This window comes from Micropterus salmoides, unplaced genomic scaffold (genome assembly GCF_014851395.1).
Source record: "Micropterus salmoides isolate LMB-PRFRI ecotype aquatic unplaced genomic scaffold, ASM1485139v1 Ms_hic_scaffold_17, whole genome shotgun sequence".
Lineage (NCBI taxonomy): Eukaryota > Metazoa > Chordata > Actinopteri > Centrarchiformes > Centrarchidae > Micropterus > Micropterus salmoides.
Genome location: NW_024040817.1, coordinates 29,967,200 through 29,990,291, shown reverse-complemented (window position 1 = coordinate 29,990,291; position 23,092 = coordinate 29,967,200). Strand labels below are relative to the sequence as shown.

The 23,092-nt window shown below is 42.0% G+C and overlaps 2 protein-coding genes across 5 annotated transcripts; one reads left to right on the top strand and one right to left on the bottom strand.

The window, feature by feature from the left end:
- The first annotated feature begins 261 nt into the window (after nucleotides 1-261).
- nkiras1 (NFKB inhibitor interacting Ras-like 1) lies at nucleotides 262-4,961 on the top strand. Of its 2 annotated transcripts, none has more exons than XM_038725843.1 (4): nucleotides 262-414; nucleotides 657-757; nucleotides 976-1,217; nucleotides 2,937-4,961. In XM_038725843.1, exons 2-4 carry the CDS (start codon nucleotides 664-666, stop codon nucleotides 3,177-3,179), a joined length of 579 nt encoding a protein of 192 aa, XP_038581771.1. In that variant the 5' UTR covers nucleotides 262-414; nucleotides 657-663; the 3' UTR covers nucleotides 3,180-4,961. The 2 variants fall into 2 exon arrangements, with proteins under 2 accessions (XP_038581771.1, XP_038581772.1); XM_038725844.1 differs by having other exon boundaries at nucleotides 309-579.
- On the bottom strand, nucleotides 4,620-21,291 carry ube2e1 (ubiquitin-conjugating enzyme E2E 1). Of its 3 annotated transcripts, none has more exons than XM_038725842.1 (6): nucleotides 21,196-21,291; nucleotides 19,848-20,018; nucleotides 19,334-19,384; nucleotides 7,292-7,424; nucleotides 6,514-6,661; nucleotides 4,620-5,207 (listed from the first exon to the last, which is right to left on the bottom strand). In XM_038725842.1, the coding sequence occupies exons 2-6, from the start codon at nucleotides 20,009-20,011 to the stop codon at nucleotides 5,110-5,112; spliced, it is 594 nt and encodes a 197-aa protein (XP_038581770.1). In that variant the 5' UTR covers nucleotides 20,012-20,018; nucleotides 21,196-21,291; the 3' UTR covers nucleotides 4,620-5,109. The 3 variants fall into 3 exon arrangements, with proteins under 3 accessions (XP_038581770.1, XP_038581768.1, XP_038581769.1); XM_038725840.1 differs by lacking the exon at nucleotides 21,196-21,291 and adding an exon at nucleotides 20,865-21,004; XM_038725841.1 differs by lacking the exon at nucleotides 21,196-21,291 and adding an exon at nucleotides 20,409-20,749.
- Between the last annotated feature and the right edge of the window lie 1,801 nt (nucleotides 21,292-23,092).

Below are 23,092 nucleotides of genomic sequence, written 5' to 3'. Positions count from 1 at the left end.
TTGGAGACAAATTTTGTTTCCTTCAAAATATTGTATCGAATATAACCAGTGAAAAAGACGGAAAGATTTAGAATTAATGTTGAGTATTCTAAAACTGTAAACGTGTGTGTGTACAATAATAATAGTAAGCAATAAAACAACAGTAATAGTAAGCACCAACAAAACTTGCAAACTGCACAGTGCATGTAAATACGGTGTCACAACTCTTATGTAACATTATTACACAATATATAGCAGACGCGTTTTATAAACAAAAAACAATCATGCTGGTGCCATAGTGCTAGTGAACTTCGGTGGCCGCGCACGCGCAGTGACTGACTGAGCCTTATCAGCGCTAGCAGAGCAGTATGGATGCTCTGGTTGTGATGCTACATTTAAAGCCTTGCTAGACAGCTAGTTATTCACCTGATTCAAGTAAGTGACTCTACCCGAATGTGCCAGTGATATACAAAGAGTGGTCCGCATTTGGTTTGTTTGTATGACGCGGAATGAGTTGCTACGGCTAACGTTAGCCTGTTATCTAGCTAAGAACCGAAGGACAGCCGCCAATAAACACTAAAGAAGAAGAAGAAGAAGAAGGTGCGAGCCAAAGCCCCGGGTTGAGTCCGAGCTGGTTTAGAGCAAGTGTTGTCACGTTTTCTGTTCATATATTGCAGGCTCGAAATGGGGAAAGGCTGTAAAGTTGTGGTGTGTGGCCAGGCAGCAGTTGGAAAAACTGCCATACTGGAACAGTTGCTGTACGGAAATCACACTGTAGGTAAGTAACGTTATGGAGTCACATTATCCGTCAGTTGCACTATTATACGTAACGTTACAGGTCAAATTTGGATTCATATTGGTTCAATGTCGGAGTCTTTTGTGGATGACCTTCATCTATTTGAAAACAATTTCATCATTGAATGGTTTCCCTTGTAGTGAAAACTGACTGAAGTATACCAGTCCAGGTTTTCTGAGTGTGTTGTCTGCGTTCTCCAGGCTCTGAGTCCAGTGAGACCCAGGAGGATGTGTATGTGGCCTCAGTGGAAACTGACCGCGGTGTGAAGGAACAGCTGAGGCTTTATGACACCAAAGGCCTCCACGATGGACAAGACCTCCCCAAACACTACTACTCAGTGGCAGACGGCTTTGTGCTCATCTACAGCGTTGACAGCTTGGAGTCTTTCAAGAAGGTGGACATTCTGAAGAAGGAAATAGACAAGTCCAGAGATAAAAAAGAGGTGTGGCTGGTTCAAAGTATGCTTTAACCACGAGTCATAATATATGCCGCTCTCTCCTCTTTGCAGAGAATGTCTCATTCGACCGCGTCCCAAAATCTACTGCTGCCTTTAATATTTGCTGACATCCACACCACGTAGGACATCATTTAAGACATTTGAAAGATCCAGTTTAACGAGCAGCACTTTCCGTATTTTCAGTTCACTTTCAGGTGGTTCCGAGTTCCATTTGTACAGCTGTACATTGTCCTACCACCTGAATATATCGTGAAATGTGGTAGTGAAAGGTGTTAACAGATATAATTTGGGTGTAAAGAGGAACTGAAACTGAAGCTGAAGTTCCCAGTTTGAGAAAAAAAATTTGCTTTCATTCATACAGGTCTGCATTGTGGCTGCAGACTGCTGTCCACAACTGAGCTGTACATGCAGCACGATTTCCTAATAGCTTATACTGTATATGAACTGTTTTCCATTTAGTGTTTAGAAATAAAGCGACTTGCTGGAAACCAGTAAAATTACTTTTTAGAATTAAATTTATACTACTGCACACCTTGTATTGATGAACATGGGCCGATCTAGCTACATAACATGACATATAGATGTTTATTGAGAAGTGGCAGCTAAACCAGACTACACACAGTTAGCACTTACTGAGAAATGACCTTTGTGTGCTAAAAGCCCAGAAGCCCCATTCATAAGAAACTGTGTCAATACAGGATTTAATTGTTATTTATCAGCCACATAAGATCACACCTGTTTGTTTTAATCCTCTGAAGAATTTAAAGTGAAATATAATGATGCATTTTCCATCCTACGCCATCAGCCTGCACTTCCATTCGCAATCATCGAGTAAGTAAAGTTTATTTACTTACAAACTTGATGATGGAGTCTCACCCTGAAACTCCAATCACATGTCAAAGATGAAAGGGAAGCATTGGCCACTAAGGCTGATGAACTTTAGCAAAGTTTATTCAACAGCCATAAAAGTATCAGTGGTCTTTCCTTAAACCAGCTGGGTTTTTTTTTCTTCATCAGTTTCTGATCAAAACTCTCCACCACCTCTTTAAAATACGGGGCTGTGATTAGATCGCTAGACACTAACAGCTAAATCTGGGAGCACGTTCTTCTCGGGGTGTTCCACATTTCCATCCATTGCTTTTTTAGCGGTTTGCGTGTTTTAAGGCACAAGAGCAATTTGTTGATCTTCCCTAAAGCTGTCAGTCATTTCTGTGAGTCATTTATGGTATTTATGTGTCTGTCCGCTAATTACATGGTCAATCACAACGATTTGTTTCTGTCCCAAAAGTATTAAAACACAATCCACTGAAAATTTGAGGATGTTTTGTTTCATCTATCGAGGCTTCTGCTGAATTCATTTCTGAATTTTGACAATTACCCCAATTTTTTTAAGCAAAGCATTTCAACTTTTTTTATTAGTGGCCTTTTTAAGTTGTATACAAGGCTAAGATGTAGATTTTATTTTGTTCTTGAAGGAGCATGCAATCCCCTAATTTAAGTGAAAATATGACTTTCACTAAATATGTTTATAAATAAGTGTTTCAGCCAACATCAGTGCTGAAAAAAGGCAATATTAAATCTGATTTATCAGTGTATTATTGTGTTGTGTGTACTCCATACAGTAAAGCGCATAATGTACTTAAATCTTTAAAAATGTAATTTTGATGCGTGGTTTTGGTTCAGGTGCGTCTCTTATGTTCTCAGGTGACCGTCATAGTGCTGGGGAATAAGACGGACTTGCGAGAGTGTCGTCAGGTGGACCAGGAGGTGGCGCAGCAGTGGGCGCGAGGCGAGAAGGTGAAGCTGTGGGAGGTGAGCGTCACCGAACGCAACTCCCTCATCGAACCCTTCACGCAGCTGACCAGTCGCCTCACACAACCCCAGAGCAAGTCCGCCTTCCCTCTGCCGGGACGCAAGAGCAAAGGCACCCCGTCCAATGACATCTGAAGATCCCCTCACTAACCTGTGCTCCTGTTAGTAGGCTGCATTCACCTCATGTGGGAATAACGAGCAGGACAAAGTGGACAGGCCTTTAGTTCAGCAGCATGACTGTTGAGGTCCGAGGTGTTGCTATTCCTATTTGTGAGCTTTGGGCAGAGTAAGGCTAGCTGTTTCTCTGCTTCCGGTCTTTATGTTAACCTAGCCCAAACACATCCCGACTCCAGCTCTGTAGTGAACACACAGACGTGAGATTGATGGTGCCAAAGAAAGCAAATACGCATATTTAATGTTTAACTAATCCAATGAGGATGCAGGCTGTAGTGTCAACACGAAGCCTAACAGAAGTGTGAACCACAAACCAAATCCACATCTGTAACATCTCCTCTCTGTACAGTGTGCTGGCAATCCTTTTTTATCATGGGAACACCGCCTTTAAAAACTTAGCATGTACAAGCACTTTAGTACCAAAGATTTGAGACAACCAAAACACAGATATGGTGGATTCACACTTTTGGATTGTGATTGGGAGTTGCGCTCTATGTTCACTGTCCTTTTCAACTGAAATGTATATACCATTCAAACTTAAAGGATACTTCAGATTTTTTTGAAGTCTATCTTATGTTAGTACAATTCTCACATGCAGATTTAAAGAGTTATCGGTAGCTATGGCGATTTCCTCGTCTCTATCCCAGGAACTACTACGATGATAAAAGTGAGGGACTAAACCGTCAAATCCACTGATAAGCTTGTCAGTTTCTCTCAGCTTACATTGGATTTGTGCCAGGAGGGGGGATTGTACAAAAACAGATCTGAAACTGTCCTTCAAGCTCTGGCACCAAACCCTTGACTTTATGTAAATGCTGCAGTGTTATCAAACAGGAATCTTGTACCTGTAATGTTATTCCCCATCTGAAGTGAATGCAGCACGAGTCCTTGTCCTCTGGCAGGACTCAGCTAGCCTTCGTCCAGTCCACCTCACATATTAAGTATGGCCTGGCAGCAATAATACTCATGGGTACTGCCTTTACTTTTTTGTCATGTCTGTACAGCGTTAGTTGCACTCCTGTGTCGTCCAGCCCGTGTAATCCTTTCTAACAGTAGAAATGAAATATTTATTTTGTAACTAATTTATTTTTGTCACTTTATTGAGCCACATTCCTTGACTTTTGAAAATGGTGAAACAATGTGAAAGATAATCTGCGCTGGTTTCTGGTGTCCTTAATGTTTCAAAGTAATAACATTTAATGTGCTGCTAGTAGAACAGAGTTAGTGAGATCAACACTTGCACTCTGTAATCACGCTAACCCTAAGTTATTCTCTGCAGCTCTGTTTCAAGATGCACTGAATAAAATGTAGCCTCTTCATATTTAATCCTCTCAAAGTGTCGGTGGTGGTTCCTGGGGATGATCACAAAAATGATGCAAATGATCAGACTAAGTCAGATTCCTCAGTTGGTCATGTTTAATTCTTCAGGATTCATCAGAAACAGAACAGCTTTTTATCAGTACAGAACACAAATCACATCCAATATCCATCCCTGACTAAACATGTCTACCTGTGTGAAACGCCTTTCCAAAGACCAGGAGTTTGGAGGGGGAGCCAACACCAATGGGAACTTAATACATGTGAGAATTTACGCTGACAAAATTGACTGGGAATCATGCTGTGACACAGTTCAGTCTAGCAGTATTAACATCCACCTTCAAGCACAAGCTAAAAGTCCAAAGAGATAACACTGAATGCCTTATTGCCAGATTTGATTATAGCTGGGCTGGAGAAAAAAAAAAATACAACAAACAACAGAATATCAGGAGTTAATACTTCAATTCAGAGATAAAAATTTACCCGCCCCTCTACCTGCCCTGCCTCCCTCCCCGAGTCACCCCCCCCCACCCACATCCCCAAGTCTTCTAAGCAGCAGCAGCTCCTCTGGTGATTATGTGGCGTAGCGTTTGGTCCACTGTTTGGCTATCCTGTCGTGTTCAGGCCTATTTGTTGTGTACTGTGTGGCGATGCTTCCAACCAGAGGGTCGGCTGTGAACAGAGAAACAGAACATGACATCGGTATTTCTTACTTAAAGTGGTTCTTCAATCTGTGGTTCTGTGTTATGGTATAATTTACTGACATGGTTTCTTTACGTGTGCGTCTTTGCTAAAATGAACAAATTGCAATGTTCGTATAGAAGTACATTTTGTAATTCTATCTTTACACACCGAAAACCTGCAACCAGGCAGTATTCCAGCATAGAGCACTGTTTTGTTGTCTGGGCTTATAAAGAAGCAGTTGTGTATAGTTTGTTCTTAAACGTGGAGGCAACAGTGAGGTGGGAGGAGGTAAGGTCCATAAGGTCTTTCATTTATCAATAAATGAAGTGGGAATGTGTGGGGTTTTTTGCCTAACCAAGTAATTTAAATACATGAAAAGTAAGCTTATTCATTCCATTATTGCAAAAGTTTCCACACTGCCGTGAAGCCATTCTGCTCTTTTATTTGCAACATCATCCACAATGGCCTGCTACAAGATACTGAAGGGATAGCTACCACTGTATTAAGGGCAAAATCCCTGATGATCAATAAATGTATATAATCCTTGCCCAACTCCTAACTCACAGGAGTCATTATGGTGTCATCTATCAAATACTTACATTAGTAAATATAGTTACACAGTCATATCCTTAAAATCTAAAAGGAACCATCAGAGATAATAAGGGGATGACTTCTTGCTGTTTTCCAAACCTCAGTATACTGCCTGCATGTCAAGAGCCAAAATGCTGCAGTAAATCTTTAAATAACACAACAATATGTATTCACTTAAGTTTTTTTCCCCCCTCATGAAGTCTGAACACAAATGCAGCACCACCTTCTGTCTACAATCTGGATTTTGAAACAGCTTAATCTGGAGATATGAGATATGAGCTGGAGTCAGGAGCAGATTTAATGAATGGACCTTAAAATCCTTTAAGTGCAGTCCTGTAAATTGTGTTTGGCCGCCTATACGAGAGTTTTATGGTCTCTCCTCTGAACATCCAAGATCAAAGGGGAGCTGCAGCTGATCCCACCTTTGAGGAAGAATATTGAGTTACTGCGGTTAATGAGATGAGCTGAAATAAACCCTGCAACCAAAACGTGTTCCGACCCCATTTTATTTATTCAATGTTTTATTATTTTTAGTAAGAAAACCCTGTATTTAAACCGATGCTTTTACAGACGCCTTTCAGATTTAAAAATATGAAGGAACAAACTTTTAATATTGACACACACACAAAAAAATAATAATTCCAAGCAACAAAGCTTGTGCTTGTGCGCGTGTGTGTGTGTGTGTGTGTGTTGCAGCTCTCACCAGGGTTGCAGTCAGTGAGCAGGGAGCAGATGGACAGCAGGACCTTGGAGATGGTGAGAGCGGGACTCCAGTTGTCCTTCAGGATGTCCAGACAGATCACCCCCTGACTGTTGATGTTACAGTGGTAGATCCTCGTACGGAACGTCACCTGGACACACACGAATGAGAAAAGAGGAGTCTGTGTTCCGCCGCCTGCTATACATTTTCTTTTCCCTTGTGTGCTAAACTCTCTCTCTTGGCAGGCAGACTGTTTTTATCTAAACTGTCAACATCATCTCAAACATCTAACCCACTGAGCAGCACTTTCAGTTTCATCCATTTGAAGTTGGTTTGTTATTTACTTTCACTGGTTTGCCTGTTTTATCACAAACCCGCTCTAGAAAGTGGACGGCAATCACCTTTAAAAGCGCCGCTCAATAGATTCTATTTATGCTGACATGAGGAGTAGTGGCTAATGATTTAGAAAAGCTATCAGGTCACGTCTTGTGAAGTTTCTATGCTTGGAAATGTGAGGTCAGAGTAAATGTCTACATCTTTCAAATCCAGTTTGGTTGCGACAGCTCCTCCTTAAAACACAGAGACTTACAAGCATCAGGACGCAGTATGTTAGAGAGGCCTGGGGAATTAATATTTGAAGTATGAGCTGCTGAGTTCATTCAGCTGCATTCCACAGTGCAAGGATGCCCTCTAGTGGAAATGATAAAAATGACACCTCTTTGAAACAGCTGTCAGTTACAGAAAGGGCTTTGCTGAATGCCAACAACCATTCACAAGTCACCTTGGGTGGTTTGAAGGGGTAGTCTGGTGTGAAGGCGATGTCCAGGAAAAACACTCCTCCTTCGTACACGGAGCCTGGAGGGCCCAGGATGGTAGACCTCCACTCATAGATGTTGTCTCCTTTAGGGCCGGCGCTGTCAGTACACAGGAAACATTTAATCTTTATTAACATTTGGATGCTACAAAATCAGACTGATGAAAGTCACCCAGCCATACCACAAATTTCAATTCTACTGGTTATGGGACTGTACTGGTTATTTAGAACTCTGTGACTCTAATTACTGAGAGTCAATAAAAACCTCTTCTTTCAGCAGCAACTCTACTGAGCTGGTTTTTTTGATCGAAGTTAAGTTTCAAGTCCGGAAAAAAAAAAGAAAAAATAAAGCTGCTCCATCATGAAAATTACAAAAAAGGAAACAGGTAATTTAACGTCCACTTGCAAGTAAGGGTTTCTGTCTGTGTGTAGTGTTTCTGTACATCTCCGCTCCGGATTCTAATATGAACAAAGTCAAGTCTCCTCAGCTTTTCGCCTTCAAGTCTCAAGTTGAGTCTCACAGACGAGTCCAACTCGAGTCAGAGCCTCAAGTCTCCAGTCTAAAGCTCAGCGTCCGAGCTTTATCTATCCCTCCAAGCCAGATCGGACCAGCCTTCACCCAAAAAGGCCAACTTATATCAAGTCTACGCCGAAGCCTACGTCGTGAGCATTTATACTTGTGCGTTGGTGTCTGTGCCACTGTTCTTGTTGGCGTAGGCTTCTAAAACTGAGCGGATCATCCTGGAGTTGGAGCTGATCGATGTTGCAGCAGCAGTTACCTTTTAGTGCCATTTCTGGGGAGGAGGAGCGTGTCAGGCTACGGCGTAGCTTAAAGTATAAACGGACCTTAACTCTGCTTCCTGATCGAGCTTAATTCGTCCTCAGTCTGCAGGATTGCTGCTCCCTCATGGTCTCCCTCCCAAAATATTAAGACCCCATATGTCACTGTCTTCTTCTGCCTCCTCACAAGACCAAGATCTTCCAGTTTTAGACAGGCTGCCAAAAGAGATGGTTCACTTCTTTGCACACAAATCATTAAAGCTCTCCTCTCTTGACATTAAGCCGGGGTGTGTGAATCTTCACTTCATCCATTTGTTTTAAGTCCAACCCTCCGGCAGGTCACCATCATGATCACCTTCACCTCTCTCAGCCTCCTAGGCCTCAAGTCTAACCTCTGTCTTCGGATTTTCTTTTACTGTTTAAGTACTGAGGCTTATTCTGCTTGTTGAACCAGCCAAGTCACTCAACATCTGTTAAACGTCTACAGAATGACCGTCTTTCTAATGTTTTCCAGTCAGGAAAACTATCCACGCCGTCTAACTGGTAATTCACTAAAACAATACAGTGCTTAGGCCAACAGAGTGGAAAGTGAGAAAAGGAAAAAGATCAACACGACTTTATTTGCCTACGGAGATAAAGCTGAAGAGTGGCAGTGCTGACGAATACAGCCGCTTCACGAGAGCACTGATTCAACAGCAGCAACACAGAGAGTCAACAGCAGCTTCTGTCAGCGTTTTAATGCTGGAGATGTTTTCCTATAATTGACTGCTTGATGAGGCGCTCCAAACTACACACTTCAGTTTGCCATTTCATTTTTAAATATGCAGGGCTGTTAAAGAATGTTTGTCAGATAAAAATAAAAAGCTAAATATAAATGGACAGCAATATATTTAGACAGAGAAATCAATATTTTTGACAAACAAACAAAATAATCCATTATTCAGACGCAGCAATTCTTAGAATAATTCAGTGCACAAATCCGATTTCGAGCACATAAGTAGTTACTCTGCACGGTGCTTGTGTAATAATAAGTAGCTCGTTTATGCCGTCTGTTCTGAGGGACGACGGGAGAGGTAAATGTCAAGCAATAATCTCACTTTGTGAAGCAGACGCACCACTCTGCCCGCTCTTTACCACGGCTGAGAGGGAGGGCAGACACCTCCACAAAAAGAGGCAAACATCCAGAAAATACCCTCAGGAGTCTAAACCTCCAAGCTTCTGGCTGCCAGAAAAAGGCACTGTCACAGTGCTTTACTATCATAGCTTAACAGATAAAATCACTGTTAGGACAGACACCTAAATCATTTCTATGTCCTCAATAGGGCTGCTAAATGTAAAACATTTACTGTTACTGCCACATGAAGTTCAGCCGTAAACAAGAGACAAATGGACAAGAGATCAGCTCAGAGCCTCCTTTATGGTTTCTGGCTAGTACAATTTACAGTACAAACCTTCCAGCCCTCAGCAGGATCAGATTAACCCACTAGGGGCCCCACAGACAAGTCATTATGCAGAAAAAAATGCCATAAATTTGGTGGGTCCCGCTTCTCAAATGTGAGCAGTCGCTGCTTTTTCTATCACAGTAAACAGAATTTCTTTGCTGTTTTGCACTGTTAGCCAAACAAAAGCACAAAAAAAACCAACACACACACATCCTCTTGGGCTCTGTGAAGTTGTGATGTGCATATTTCACCATTTTCTTATCTGTGCAGAGAAGTAGTGGGTCCATTAAACAATAATAAAAAGAATCAGTAGTCACTCCCATGTGTAAGAAGAACTCGTTTCTGATAACTTGATTAAACACACAATTATTTAGGAACATGCAAACATGTATCGCAATGAGGGCTGCAGCTGAATTTAGCAATCGAGTATTCTACAGATTATTTCATCAAGTAATCGTATAAGAAGTACTTTTACTTAGCGGAATCTGAAATCTTAGCATGGTGCAAGGATGCACCTGTGGAAGGTTTATTATTAGCAAGCAGCTTTAAGAAGGCCTTGTATAGAAATGTGTCAGTCAGCCAGGGAGTGCTTTTTGGTGAATTAAAAGAATAAACTATAAAATGCATTATATAATCTGATGTACAATCTAATCTGAAATTAACTTTGAAAAAAAGTGTATCTTTATTGCAGCATACAAGCATGAAACACTGACAAATCTGTTCACTCAAAGCTTATGCTATTTGATTACACACACAATGTTAGCAAGGAGCGGTGTATGACCACATACACCGCTCCTTGCTAACATTGTGCTGAGTGATACTAGGCTAGCAAAATCCTAAAATGGGAGATATGATCATAAAAAGGTGGGAATTTTGTATGGGTGGGAATCACCAGAGGCCCCTCGACACGATATTATCACGATACGATATTATTGCGATTTTAAACATATTGAAATTTATTGCAATATTTTATCTTTTTCCCAACTTCAAATTGTGTCCCCAAAGGAAAACTCTTTTTCTAGTAGAATGAAAAAGCAATTTTATTAGTGTCAAAAAAGGAATTTCTCATGTACAATTTATATAATAAAAGATCGATACTTGATGTTCGTGTTACGATACGATATTGCCTTGCAAAATATTGCGATACTATGCTGTATCGATTTTCCCCCCCCCACCCCTAAAATTTTCATCTTTAAGGGAAATATTAAGTGAAGTACAGTTTTGTATGAACAGACTACTTTGTTGTCACAGGAAGTGAATCTAATGGGTAAAGGGGGACTGTGTGCTGCTAAATATCATTATGTAACGGACAGATATGTGGTCACTCACCTGAAACCGTTCCAAAAATAAACCTGCCAGCATCAAATAAAACACTAGTTTCCAACCAGTTTGGCTTGTGGACCTTTATAGCCAAGCAGCATCTACTTCTAACCCATTGTCACAGGTTGCATGTTAGTTTGTTTGATTGTAGCAGTTTCTCATTTCAGTGTACAAAAAATGTATGTGTTGCATTACTGTTTTTTTCCCTCCCATCTCGAGCACTGTGATTTATGCTGTGTACTGGGTATTATTGTCTTTACACTTGTTAAAGCACTTTGTAACTTGTTTTTGAAAAGTGCTCTACAAATAAAGATTATTATTATTATTATTATTATTATTATTATTATTATTATTACCCTTGAGGTGCAATGATCACCTATACACCGGACACAGTGTGTGAACAAGTGTTGGCATGAAGCCAATGATCTACCAGAGGCGTGTGAGGAGGACAAAACAAGATCCATTCAGATTTTATGGAATAGCCACAGTGTGCTATCCAGATGTGAATAACTGAGGAGAAACTCCCCTTCGGTATAAAATAATACCACATGTCCCTTAGAGGAATGCAGTTCACTTACACTGTGTTACCAGCATTCCTGCAGGGGAGCCCCGACCTCGGCTGGGACTGCTAATATACTGGTCAAACCACAAGACCTCAGTCAGAAGCCACTGCTGTGCCAAGAATAGATATTGTATAATTTCCCACTGTATCAACTAGACTGAGGTTTCTTTGGCCTTACAACAGAGGCGTCTCACATTCACAGACGAGCCACAGAGAGAGGCCGGGCTTCCTCCCCGCCTGCCTCCGACACACAAAGGCTGCCCAGTGTTACCCTCTGCTGTTGTCATTCAGTTCAATATCAGGGGGGGGGGGCTTCTTCTGCAACCTCTGTGTACACAAGAAGAGTGCTGACATTTTTGCCGTTTCATTTTTTCTAAGCCTTTAACCTTTCAAACAGGCACACGGCAGTTTACCCAAAACTGACTCCTGCAGCACAGCAGAGCAGTAGATGAATATGTTCAGGTAGCCTGTCTGCTACCACAATGAGCTCCAACAGGTTCAATATGCTATTCAATACAACTTTTCACCCTGTGAAAATACAAACATAAAGAATTGCAAATACAGCACTGGTATTACATGACAGTTGAGCGTTCAACTTCATACAAAATGGAAACTAAGTTTATAAATGTGAGTTGGACACTTTTAGTGAAACAAACTATCAGCTAGGATGCTACAGCTATTGTGCATATTATATTTTTATGGGGCATAAGATTGTTTTTGGACATACTGTATATGTGGAAACAATGTCATAGTGTTTCCCATGGCACTGGTGGGTAGCTAGGAGGTGCAAAGTCTCCAAGCTTTTATCCTCCTTTTTTCAAAAAGTCGCATTTTAAGCCATCTGTCCCCTTAGAACAGTGAACGTACAAAGTAGCAATAGGAAAACCATTGAGGTCAGCCTATGATTTGTAGTTCAGAGTTAGAGAAAAAGTGACCTTTGGACAGCTACTGTATCTCCCACTGGTCAAAAGAAACTACAGAAGTGAGCAAATGATGATTTGAATTGTTTCATTTTGGTCATTGCAGTTTTGACCAAATAATAAAGCAAAGGAGATATACAGTGTATTGATTTATTAGAAAAAAACTACTGTTATTTCAGCTTGACTTTTAGTGTAAAAAGCTTCACAAATGATCATGAAAGATCAAAATGAATATATTCTCTCTTAATATTCTTCCCTCTGTACGAAGCACGCACTTGTGCTGAAATCAATCGACTTTTCTTCACCTCAACACTTTGCGTTGTTTCACGATGCCGTTGACTCAGAGCACTGCTGTGCGAGTCTCAGCTCCTCATTGTAGACCTTAACACGCTGCCATCAGCACACACTGGGCTTCATTTTCAATTACCACTATCTGCTTGCAATGGTATTGTGATGACAAGGAGAAACACTGTAATAAGCTGCCTGACTGAGACAATATAATGACTCAACTTCACTTGAGTGCAGAGGAGACTTCATATAACAGCACCACACACCCACCCAGCCAATTTAATCCAATGGCAATCAGCCTGTAAATGTTCTTTCAGTGCTATATGAGGAGTGTGCAGGATGAATACTATGGTAGATTCCTATTCCTCCAAAGAAACAAAATGTCAGACTCAAGTCTGATACATTTTCTTGAAATAGATTCTATTTGTTATTAGGCATGAGTGAAACTAATGAAATCCATTTCCTCAAATTTTTTCATTATATTCGGTTTCGGCCAATAATTTTCATTTCAGTGCATCCCCAATGTCAACACTGCCATTTGCAGGACCTGTATCAGGCTGCTAGGGCACCATTACCGCTGGGAAATGTTTGAAATGTTTGTTTACTAGTGCTGATACAAAAGCAGAGTTTCGGTACGGTTAGTCATTTCTTGAACGTTTCCTGGAAATAACTGTGGTCTAATTTTGTGCTAATTATACCAGAGACAAAGTTCTGTGACATTTTCTTGAAAGAAATGCTCGTGACATGTTCAAGACTCTCAAAAATATTCAGCTAGAGTAAAATTAAATTTTAATTAAAAAGGAGTCATCTACTCCTTCCCCACCTAAAAAAAACTAAAGCTTTTATGTTTATTTAACAACAGAAGCCTGTGATGCTGTGAAATAAAACAGAAGCAGCTTTACACGAACATTACAATATGAGATGATCAAATCTGGCAACATTTCACTTTCACAAAATCAGGAACTATAAGATCAGAGAATAAGCAGACAAGATTACAAATCTGACTGGACATCTATATGATGCCAGCTTTCAAGACTTGACAGATACTCTAGTTCTATGTTCTATCTCGGCCCTACCTGTAGATGAAAGGAGATGAATAGAAACATCTTTCCCTTGCTGCCCACCTAAACCCCGTGATGCAGAAGGGAAACTTCAAACTTCCATCTGTGCAGCAGCAGCAGCAGCAGCAGCAGCAGCTCGGAGCTCAGCGCTGCTTTCAGGGCTGTTTCTGAAGTAACAACGGTGTACAGGCCAGCCACTTCCTCTCCAGGGAGGAGGCTTTTTATAGACATGAAGAAGCTGTTACGAAAACCTCAGTACAGTCTCAAACATGCAAGCCAGTAATACACTGCAGAGGTGTGTGTGGAGAGGCCGCTGCTAACATCAGCGACTGAACAGAGGGATCACATGCAGCTCAGATGGCTCGCAGCAGGGTTAGCACGCACGTTCTTCAGCTGTATGATCAGGAGAGCCTAAAATGGCACATTTCCAAATGGTTCAAGCTAAAAATATCAATTACAGGCTTTAAACCACATCTGTCCAACTCACCCTAGCACTAGCCTCCGACTTTCCTTAGTTGTCATGAGCCACGACCCTGGAATGTCAGGAATCTGTCTGACACCTGAGGGCAACTTCTTAAGAGGAGATACAGTGAAGGAGAGTGTAAGAAAGACAAGACGGAGGTGAAAGAGAGATAGAAGTGCGAGTGTCAGGAAATGAGCAATAAATAAAATAGTTGGACGAGAGGAAAAAAGAATAAAACGTGGTGAATAAAAGCAACACAGGGTGGGTGTGAGGGGTGGGAAGTCCTGTGATGTCTGCAGTTCACGCTTCAGTGGCAACGAGGCAGTAGAAAAATAAAAGCGGGCCTGCTCGGCATTTCACTGTGTGGAGTATATATCAATTTTGATAAATGACAGACAAAAGACTCTGGCTTGCAGTGCTCATAAAACAAAGTTTGCCACGAGAGAGGCGCTGATGATAATGAAAACTAGTCAGGATAAGTCTTTTCTTCATCAGTCAGTGTCCATTTTAAGAGCGAGGGGGCCAGAAACAACCTCGTGAGAAATGAAACGAAAAACCAACTGACTCATCGATGTGTAATCCATGAAACAGCATCTGCAAGGCGTAGCTGGCCAGCTCCTTTCAAACCCTAATGAGCAGATTCTGTGCTAACTGAAGCAGAAAGAACCAAAATCCACTAAAAGTCTCCCTTCTGCACGTGGTGCTGAATAGAAGGTTTTGCACCCAGTGGAACAGAACAAAATGAGGAGGAGATGAGGCCTTTCTCCACGCTGGTGGTCTGACAGATAAAATCACTCAGGGTGCGGTCACACCACACACGTGTGGAGCAGTTTCTCACTACTCTGAAACATTTCCTTCTTTAGTTCAATTGGCCAGGTGAGAACAATGACTCCTGAACTTGGGTTCACCAAACGAACAAACAGACGCGTGAAATCGCAGATCTCCGTCGGTGTCCAAGAGAACTCACAGCGGAGGATGGAGGACATTGTGCATTGTATCTAAAAATACAAGGTGCTGATAGTGACATCTGCCACCCATTATAAAAATCTGGTTACTGATATTTCTTAGTGTGTCCCTCACACAAGGTAGAAATAAATTAATAATTTTTTTGGTGTATTAATGTTTGACCTGCGACTGAGAATTTCTTCAACCTTTTTTGTTAAACAAAACACAACATCCTCACTAGAGCTATAGACGTGCTAAAACTTGACTCATAGAATAAGACTAATAATAAGAACAACTAGAATAAGTTGTTTTATAGTCAACAACTCTCATGAAAAGACCAAAACCAACAATGTGCAAGTACTTTGACTTCTCTACAGTCTGTGGCACTCACCCACAAGCCCATTCATCCCTACAGTTACATGGCTTCATTTTGTAAAGGCTCAGTAATATCCTAAAAAGCTAGCATGGCATAAGTTACTTATAAAGGATAAAGTGCATTTGTTAGGAACCACTTCTGCGGATTGATCCCAAATATGTTATACTTGTGTAAATAAAATAAAAAAAACAATACACTATTCATTTAAAAAGAAAATGTTCCAAATAGGTTTGACTGACAGACTGACTCGTGCCTGGACTCGAGACTCGACTCGTGCCTGGACTCGAGACTCGACTCGTGCCTGGACTCGAGACTCGACTCGTGCCTGGACTCGAGACTCGACTCGTGCCTGGACTCGAGACTCGTCTCGTGCCTGGAAATGTGCTCGTCTCGTGCCTCGAAATGTGCTCGTCTCGTGCCTCGACTCGAGGCTCGACTCGCCTGTGTCGTGCCTCGACTCGAGGCTCGACTCGCCTGTGTCGTGCCTCGACTCGAGGCTCGACTCGCCTGTGTCGTGCCTCGACTCGAGGCTCCACTCGAGGCTCGACTCGCCTGTGTCGTGCCTCGACTCGAGGCTCCACTCGAGGCTCGACTCGCCTGTGTCGTGCCTCGACTCGCCTGTGTCGTGCCTCGACTCGCCTGTGTCGTGCCTCGACTCGCCTGTGTCGTGCCTCGACTCGAGGCTCGACTCGCCTGTGTCGTGCCTCGACTCGCCTGTGTCGTGCCTCGACTCGAGGCTCGACTCGCCTGTGTCGTGCCTCGACTCGCCTGTGTCGTGCCTCGACTCGAGGCTCGACTCGCCTGTGTCAGACCACAGGTGAAAGATTTTTTCCCAAAACAAATACAGTTGAACGTTTTTCTTTAGCTGAATCTGTGCTGGTTGTGGCAGAGTATGTTTTATCTAATCTACAACAAACCAGCATCTTTGTCTGTGGTGCAGCAACTTAAATCAGAAAAAGATGATCAAGTCAAACAGTTTCCCTTGTAGAAAACAACTACAAAACTAAACCCCTCGTCAACAATCCTACATTCATCAAATCTTATTCTCACTAAGCCATCGGAGCTTCCAGTGAGCAGAGTTAATCCGTGACGCCACAGGGGGTTTGGGGGGGTACAGCTAGAGTGCACATTTAATGGCTCCTGGTGATGCCTAAAGCTTCTCTGTGGCCAGGGTGCATCATCTACATGCTTGTTTTGGGTCTCAACTACACAACTCGTGGTTTTGAGCATGCTGCCATGCAATCCGCTCGCTTCGACATGACCTGCAGCTCAGACACCTCACCAGCTTTACTGCAAATAACAACTGATCACCTCAAGATACCTTGCTGTTACAAAAGGGCATTGAGTCCTTTTGTAAACTTGTAGTAGCTCCAACACATGGATCACATGGTGATCATTTCTTTTCATGACGTGTGTCTAAACCTGCCAGGCTTGTTTGAAAGACAGGTCAAACTGGCTCTGAATATGTCGATACGCTCACATCCCTTTTGGCTGAGGACAAGTTGCAGACCTCTACTTAGCACAGTTGCTAGCAGCAACAAGTAGGGCTGGGCAATTTAATATTCCCATCACAAATGTGTTTCTACAAGAATAGAACAGCTGCTTGTTAAGTTCCTTCCTGGGTTCCTTCTGGAAAGACAAGCTTTAAGTGAACCTGGCTTGTTTTCTGTGGAAGAATTTACTCATTTAGCTCATATTTCTATTGGAATATGACATTAGTGTCATACTTTACATCACTCAATATTACTCACATATGATCATGACGTTTAAAACGATGTTCACGAACGTTCACAAACTCACAGGACAGACAGCTAGGAATCATGGGGGTGCAGATTCACAGGTTTTAAAAGGAGATAAGCTTAAAACAACAAGTGTTTAAACGTTTAATGGGAGACTCACAAGCCGTCTTTTCCACTCTTCAACAATTACCAAGCTGTCCTGTCACAGATTTACCCAAGGACATTACCTAGATTATTTACATTACAGAGTCACCAATCTGTCCCTCCAAAGCCCCCCCCAAAAAGCACATGTTCATGTGCAGTGAGTGCACAGGCAGAGTGAGAAAGGCAGGTAGGCCAGCCAATTGTTTCATTTGGAACCACATAAGATGATTGGCCGGTACTGGTGGCGTTACCAGTTGCGTTAGCCTATGCCAGCTGCAAGCAGGCTGTAATTTCACGAGATGCAGCTATGTATTTCATGTTCATTAAAGCAGGACAACAGAAGGATGAATGCCCAAAAAGTTTTGGCAATGATATGAGTGAGGGAGAAACCTGAAGGGGGAGAGATAAGGAACGGCGGTCACTGACTGTGTGTAGGCTACGTGTGCGTGTGTGCGCTTCCTTTCTTTATTTACATGTAGGCTATATAATAACAGCACGTTATTATTACCAAAAGGTTGTGTTGAACACTTTTTTTATAGCCTACTAAATGTTCTTAAACCCCATAACTGCCACACGGACTTTGCCATCACTCAGCTTAAAGTGCTCCCACAGAGCTGAGGGCTTCGTTTTGTTTCCCCTTTGATGTGAACTGGAGCGTTAAGTCCACTGCTGTGGGCGGTGGTCAGGCGTGCAAAAAAGAAAAGAAAATAATTCAATATTGGAATCCCAACATTGAAAATCAAACATGTACCCAACGATTGAATATACAAATATACGAATATTCGGGTCCAGTAGTATCCGTGTCTTTACTAATATCTGTAAAACACTACATGGCACCGCCAGAGTGAACGCCCCATGCACAAAAGCCGAGTCCTTGCCGCTGCGGCTGTGCCCAGGTTAGAATCCGACCTGCAGCCCTTTGCTGCATGTTTTCCCCTCTCTCTATCCCCCACATTTCCTGTCTCTCATCTGTCCTATTTCAAATAAAAGGCACCGACAGTCCCCCAAAAATATCTTTCAAAACACTAAATTGTCCTGGTTTTCAGCACAATTTCAATAATTATAATATTACACTTGTTTCCAGCGCTTACATAGGCATTTCTCATGTTCCGTCCCACTCATTATTACCTAACGCTATACAAAAACATAAAGAGTTCACCACTGATGTGTGTCTCTTACTGACAGAACCCATCACTATGCTAACGGTTAGCTAATTAGCTACAGCGGTGTACATTTTCCAGCAACAGTCCTCACCAACTAGTCACCTCCTACAGCTTGCTAAGACACTGCAGGTCTTGTTTGACATTCTGCAGTTTCTTCTTTTTTTTCCCCAATTAGTAGAAGCATTTCCTTAATACAAGCAGCTGTAGAAGACCGTTGCCGAAGTCTAAAATTGGCAAACTTTAATTGAAATACGGAACTCTCTCTTAAAAGAATAAGAAAACCAGATCCGACCAGACATTAGAAGATATTTGACAGTTTAAGTTTGAAAGGCACATTTCAGTCAGTACCAATGAAGTATTATGGAGCAATACTCAGCCCTATAAATATTCCACTGAAATGTGAAAAGAGCAATATAAAAACAGAGATAACCCTAACTCAGGTTTCTCTAAATAGGTCTACCATGTACTGAAAAGTCTGAAGCCTGGCGAACAGAAAGCACATTTAGCTGTAGTTTTATAAAGCACACAGTTCAGTCTCTCATTACCTTGATCGTTTTTCTCTTTTGACTGACTAGACATGCGAACCAGTGAAGCAAAAAGATCTTTTTCCATTCTGGCATTCAGGCAAAGAGGGGCTTTTCAACCTTCACATTCACAACGCCCACATGAAGGACTACTTGCATTCATTTCTCTCACTCTCTCACACACACACACACACACACACACACACCAGTGACCCAGCTGTTTCTAATGACACATTAATAATTCCCCATTAAAATGATGCTGATGCGCACTCGTTCACTTACCTGCAGTTTGGTGGTGGATCCAACGTAATGTCAGCCAGTTCCTTCTGAATTCTGCAAAAGCACACAAAGAGCCACGCATCAAAAGCTAAACTCTGATCAGTGACTGTAAATGCAAACTCAAGGCCTGGACACAAGGCAGGGGAGGCCTGACGGACATGAGAAAAGGCTGCTTTGCCATAAATTCTTGAGGAAAATAACCTTTTCCTGTGTTAAACTAAAACCTTCACGAGTCAAGAAAAGCTTTTCTTTTTCAAAAGAAAATGTACTGCTGGTACCTGCTCGTAAGTAGGACATCCTCCTGACTTGTTCCCAGCTGTTGGGGAAAGTGATTAATACTCCCTAAAGAGACTGAAGACAGTCCTGGGAATAAGCGCCAGTATTCTCTAGGATAAAATGCAGCTGTAAAACTTTAATACCACTCACTGTAGCAGGTGGAAAACAAAAGGGTAAACTAGAACCTGGAGTCAGTAATGAGCAAAGTCTCCCCACCACAAAAACAATGACTCCAGCTTACCTTTTAGCACTAGTAGAGAGGAGTTTGGAGGTCTTGCTCATGCTGGCTTTGCTTTCTCGTTTCTTCAAGAGGTTTGAGTCGTGCTGCTGCTGCTGCTGCTGCTGATGGGTTGAGGATGACGAGGAGGAAGAGCTGGTGCTGGCACGGGAATCTTCATCCGACATACCGAGCCTGGGTAGCAGAAACACTAGATTCAGAAAAAGGTGCACATGCCTAACCACCTTTGCCCTCAAATGTCTTTACTCCACATCCAGCCCTATAAAATCTGACACTGATTACAGCGCGTGCAACACTTGGGATCTGAAAACATCTTCAGGTCGCACTTCTAAATTCGGCATGCATCCCGTACACTAACTGCTGCACTAATATTTGCAAGTTACTCCTACTGTGTTTTTTTCAACTAAAAACACTTGTATGAACAAATCGGGTTAAGATTTTATTGAAATGTGCAGCTGTCTGGTGGTACACCTGCACCACCTACACCTATTCTTCTACAAGCCCAAGTCGTGTTTTATTAACAAGACACTGAGACCTTTACATTAGTGTTTTTCTAATGCATACGTAAAGCGGTGCATGTCGAGGCTGTAGACTGCAAGTACGAATCCCACAGCGCAGTCAGAGATTCCATAAAGGCTGCAGTCGTTTAAACCACCAGGCCTGGACTAGACGTTGACCCGGGTTAAACGTTTTAGCGGTTTAAATCGCCGCTGCGTGGATGTCACTGATGTATTTATCGTGTTTATCTGCGGAGCATTTTCCTCTTTCCTGACGCTGAATTCTGACCTCAGCTAATGTTTGCAGCCGGGGCGTTATTTTTAGCCATGCCGGGGCTGCGACAAAGGAAATCATTTTGTAAAAGAGTTCGGCTAAAGGCCTAGTTCTGTGTGCCACCACAGCGCGGTCCACGACCACACACGAGACCTCTGCTCTCCATCGAGTCGAAAAAGGTCAGAGTGGAAAAGCAGAAATGCACCGACGGGGCGATGTCGCAGTCGGCACGGAACCCCGGCACTCCACCTCAACAATTTCCAGACGAATGAAACTTTCATCCAGAGAAGTCAGCGAGGTGCTACCGCGCCGTCAAACTGCCTCCAACGCGCTGAACCCAAATTACGACATTCACAACAAACACAGCACGCCGCTCGCTTAAAGGTTTTCCTCGCATTTTTAAAGCAATATCCGTCGACAGCTGATCTCAGTGCAGCCAGTCACAGGATGGACCGACTCTTAAATTCTCCTTTGACGTTCACACGGTTACATTTATAGTCCCAGCATCCCCTAAAAGAAACAAATGACATACACTGTCACACTAGTATGCGCCGCAATACAAACATTTAGTATTTGATACCTTTCTTTGTGTGTGTGCACAGCCTATGTGTGTGTGCCTCCGCCGCCTGGACGCACCAGTGTCAAAGCGCCTACAATGAAAAGAAATCAAACTTCCGGTCATCATCTTAAAAGTAAAAGCATAGACAAACGGAGGCGGTTATATTATAGGCCCTATTTATAGTAAAATACGGTAAGACTAGATAAGATAAACTTTATAGATGCATGCAAGAGGACTCAACAGTCAGAGCAGCGAAAGTAAGTACAACACTATTCAACAACACCAGGTCTACATATCGTCTTCAGACACAATAGATCACAAAAAAAGAGTGACAACGAGACACAACGTGAGAAAATGTCTACAGAATGGTGGGAGAGATGAGCAGAAGATTTGTCGGACCAGTCTTAACATTTTGATTAATATTGATCAGTAGCTATACAATCATTGTCATCCACCTTTCATGTGGTCAATTGTTTTCTTCTTCTTTTTTTAAATGAAATTATTATTAGCTATTATCAGTGATCATTGTGTTGGATTATATATCTTATTACTTGCAGAACATTTGTGGATTTTGAAATATTTAACAAATGAAAAATTCTCAAATTATTATATTTATTCGTTCTAACATGATGCCATTCGCCTTTGAATAAGCTCATGTCCAAAGTACCGTCTACTGAGGGGTAATGAAATGTCACGTATATGATGGGGTCAAAAGCGTGAGTCGTCTGTTGAAGAGTTCGGTGCTTTTATTTTGCAGGGTTCAGCAGCCTACTTTCCGGGATTATCGTGAACAACTCACAAGAGCTTGACGTTACCCGCTGGACGCGTGCCTCTTCTCGCCGGAAGTGTTGGTCCAGCAGCAGACAGACGTCCTGACATTGTCACCTAGATTCAGGGTCTGTATAGTCACCACAGCGTCAGTGTAATGAGTGAGACATTACAACGTATGATAAAAGATATAGAGGCTAATGGAAACATAAGTCAGGAGCATTTATTCAAGGCCATTATTAGAAAAGAAAGCCAGTAACTAACTCAGACATTTAAAGTATGGCAAATAGCCTACGGTACTTATTTTACTTGCCTCTTAACTTTGCCTATTACACCCCTGCAGCATGCTTGATTACCCTGTTGTCACTGTTTATTGTTGAAAATTGATGGTTAGCTTCTCCATTTACATGTTTGGCAAGGACTCCTAATGTTGACACAACGCCATTTATTAGCTGTCAACCAGTTATCTCAGGAATGATTTCTGCAAAGATTTTTATGGAGTGTGATGTGACAACGTATGACCTTGCGTAATTCGTAATTCATTTCTAAACCTGCTGGGAAGTAGCCTGAGTTCCTACCAAACACTAAAGCAGGAGTTGACTGACACTTTTAAAAGGCCATTATATCCCCTGGCCTGATATGTGAAATGTGTTGTAGGTTAAATAAACATTTAACAAAGTGGTTGCCATGAAAGGTGTACGGAGTTATAAAGTGGCACTTTAGTTGAAATTTCATAGCATGCAGCGAACTCTCCTGGGGTCCAGCTTCTCCAGAGAGACGGTTCTGGATAACTGACCAGTTAGAACTAGCTTTTATTTCATTTTAGTTTATTAATGTGGCAGAAAATATGAAAATTAATTTGTATTCTTTCTAATAACGTTAACTTCACCTACCATCTCCCCAAAGCTGCTATCATATTTCAATTCTGCATTAAAGATTTGAAGACCATGTGGGACGTGGAGGCCAGGGCCGTAGCTGCCACTGAGGACACTGAGGTCACATCCGCAGGATTTTCTCTGGGGATTTTAATCACATTTACTTTTAAAAACTATTCATGCAGGGTATTTTATAGGATGAGGTCACTATTCTTTACATATTATACACAATATATTTAAATGTGACGTCTTTTAAGCCAACAACATAAATAAAT

Coding starts and splice junctions, on each gene's coding strand:
- ube2e1 (XM_038725840.1), bottom strand. CDS start 20,896: ATGAAAGTTTCATTCGTCTGGAAATTGTTGAG. Junction 6,662..7,291: donor ACCCCTTCAAACCACCCAAG/GTGACTTGTGAA, acceptor GTGTGTGTCCAG/GTGACGTTCCGTACGAGGAT. Junction 5,208..6,513: donor GCTCACTGACTGCAACCCTG/GTGAGAGCTGCA, acceptor CTCTGTTCACAG/CCGACCCTCTGGTTGGAAGC.
- nkiras1 (XM_038725843.1), top strand. CDS start 664: ATGGGGAAAGGCTGTAAAGTTGTGGTGTGTGGCCAGGCAGCAGTTGGA. Junction 758..975: donor GTACGGAAATCACACTGTAG/GTAAGTAACGTT, acceptor TGCGTTCTCCAG/GCTCTGAGTCCAGTGAGACC. Junction 1,218..2,936: donor AGTCCAGAGATAAAAAAGAG/GTGTGGCTGGTT, acceptor TTATGTTCTCAG/GTGACCGTCATAGTGCTGGG.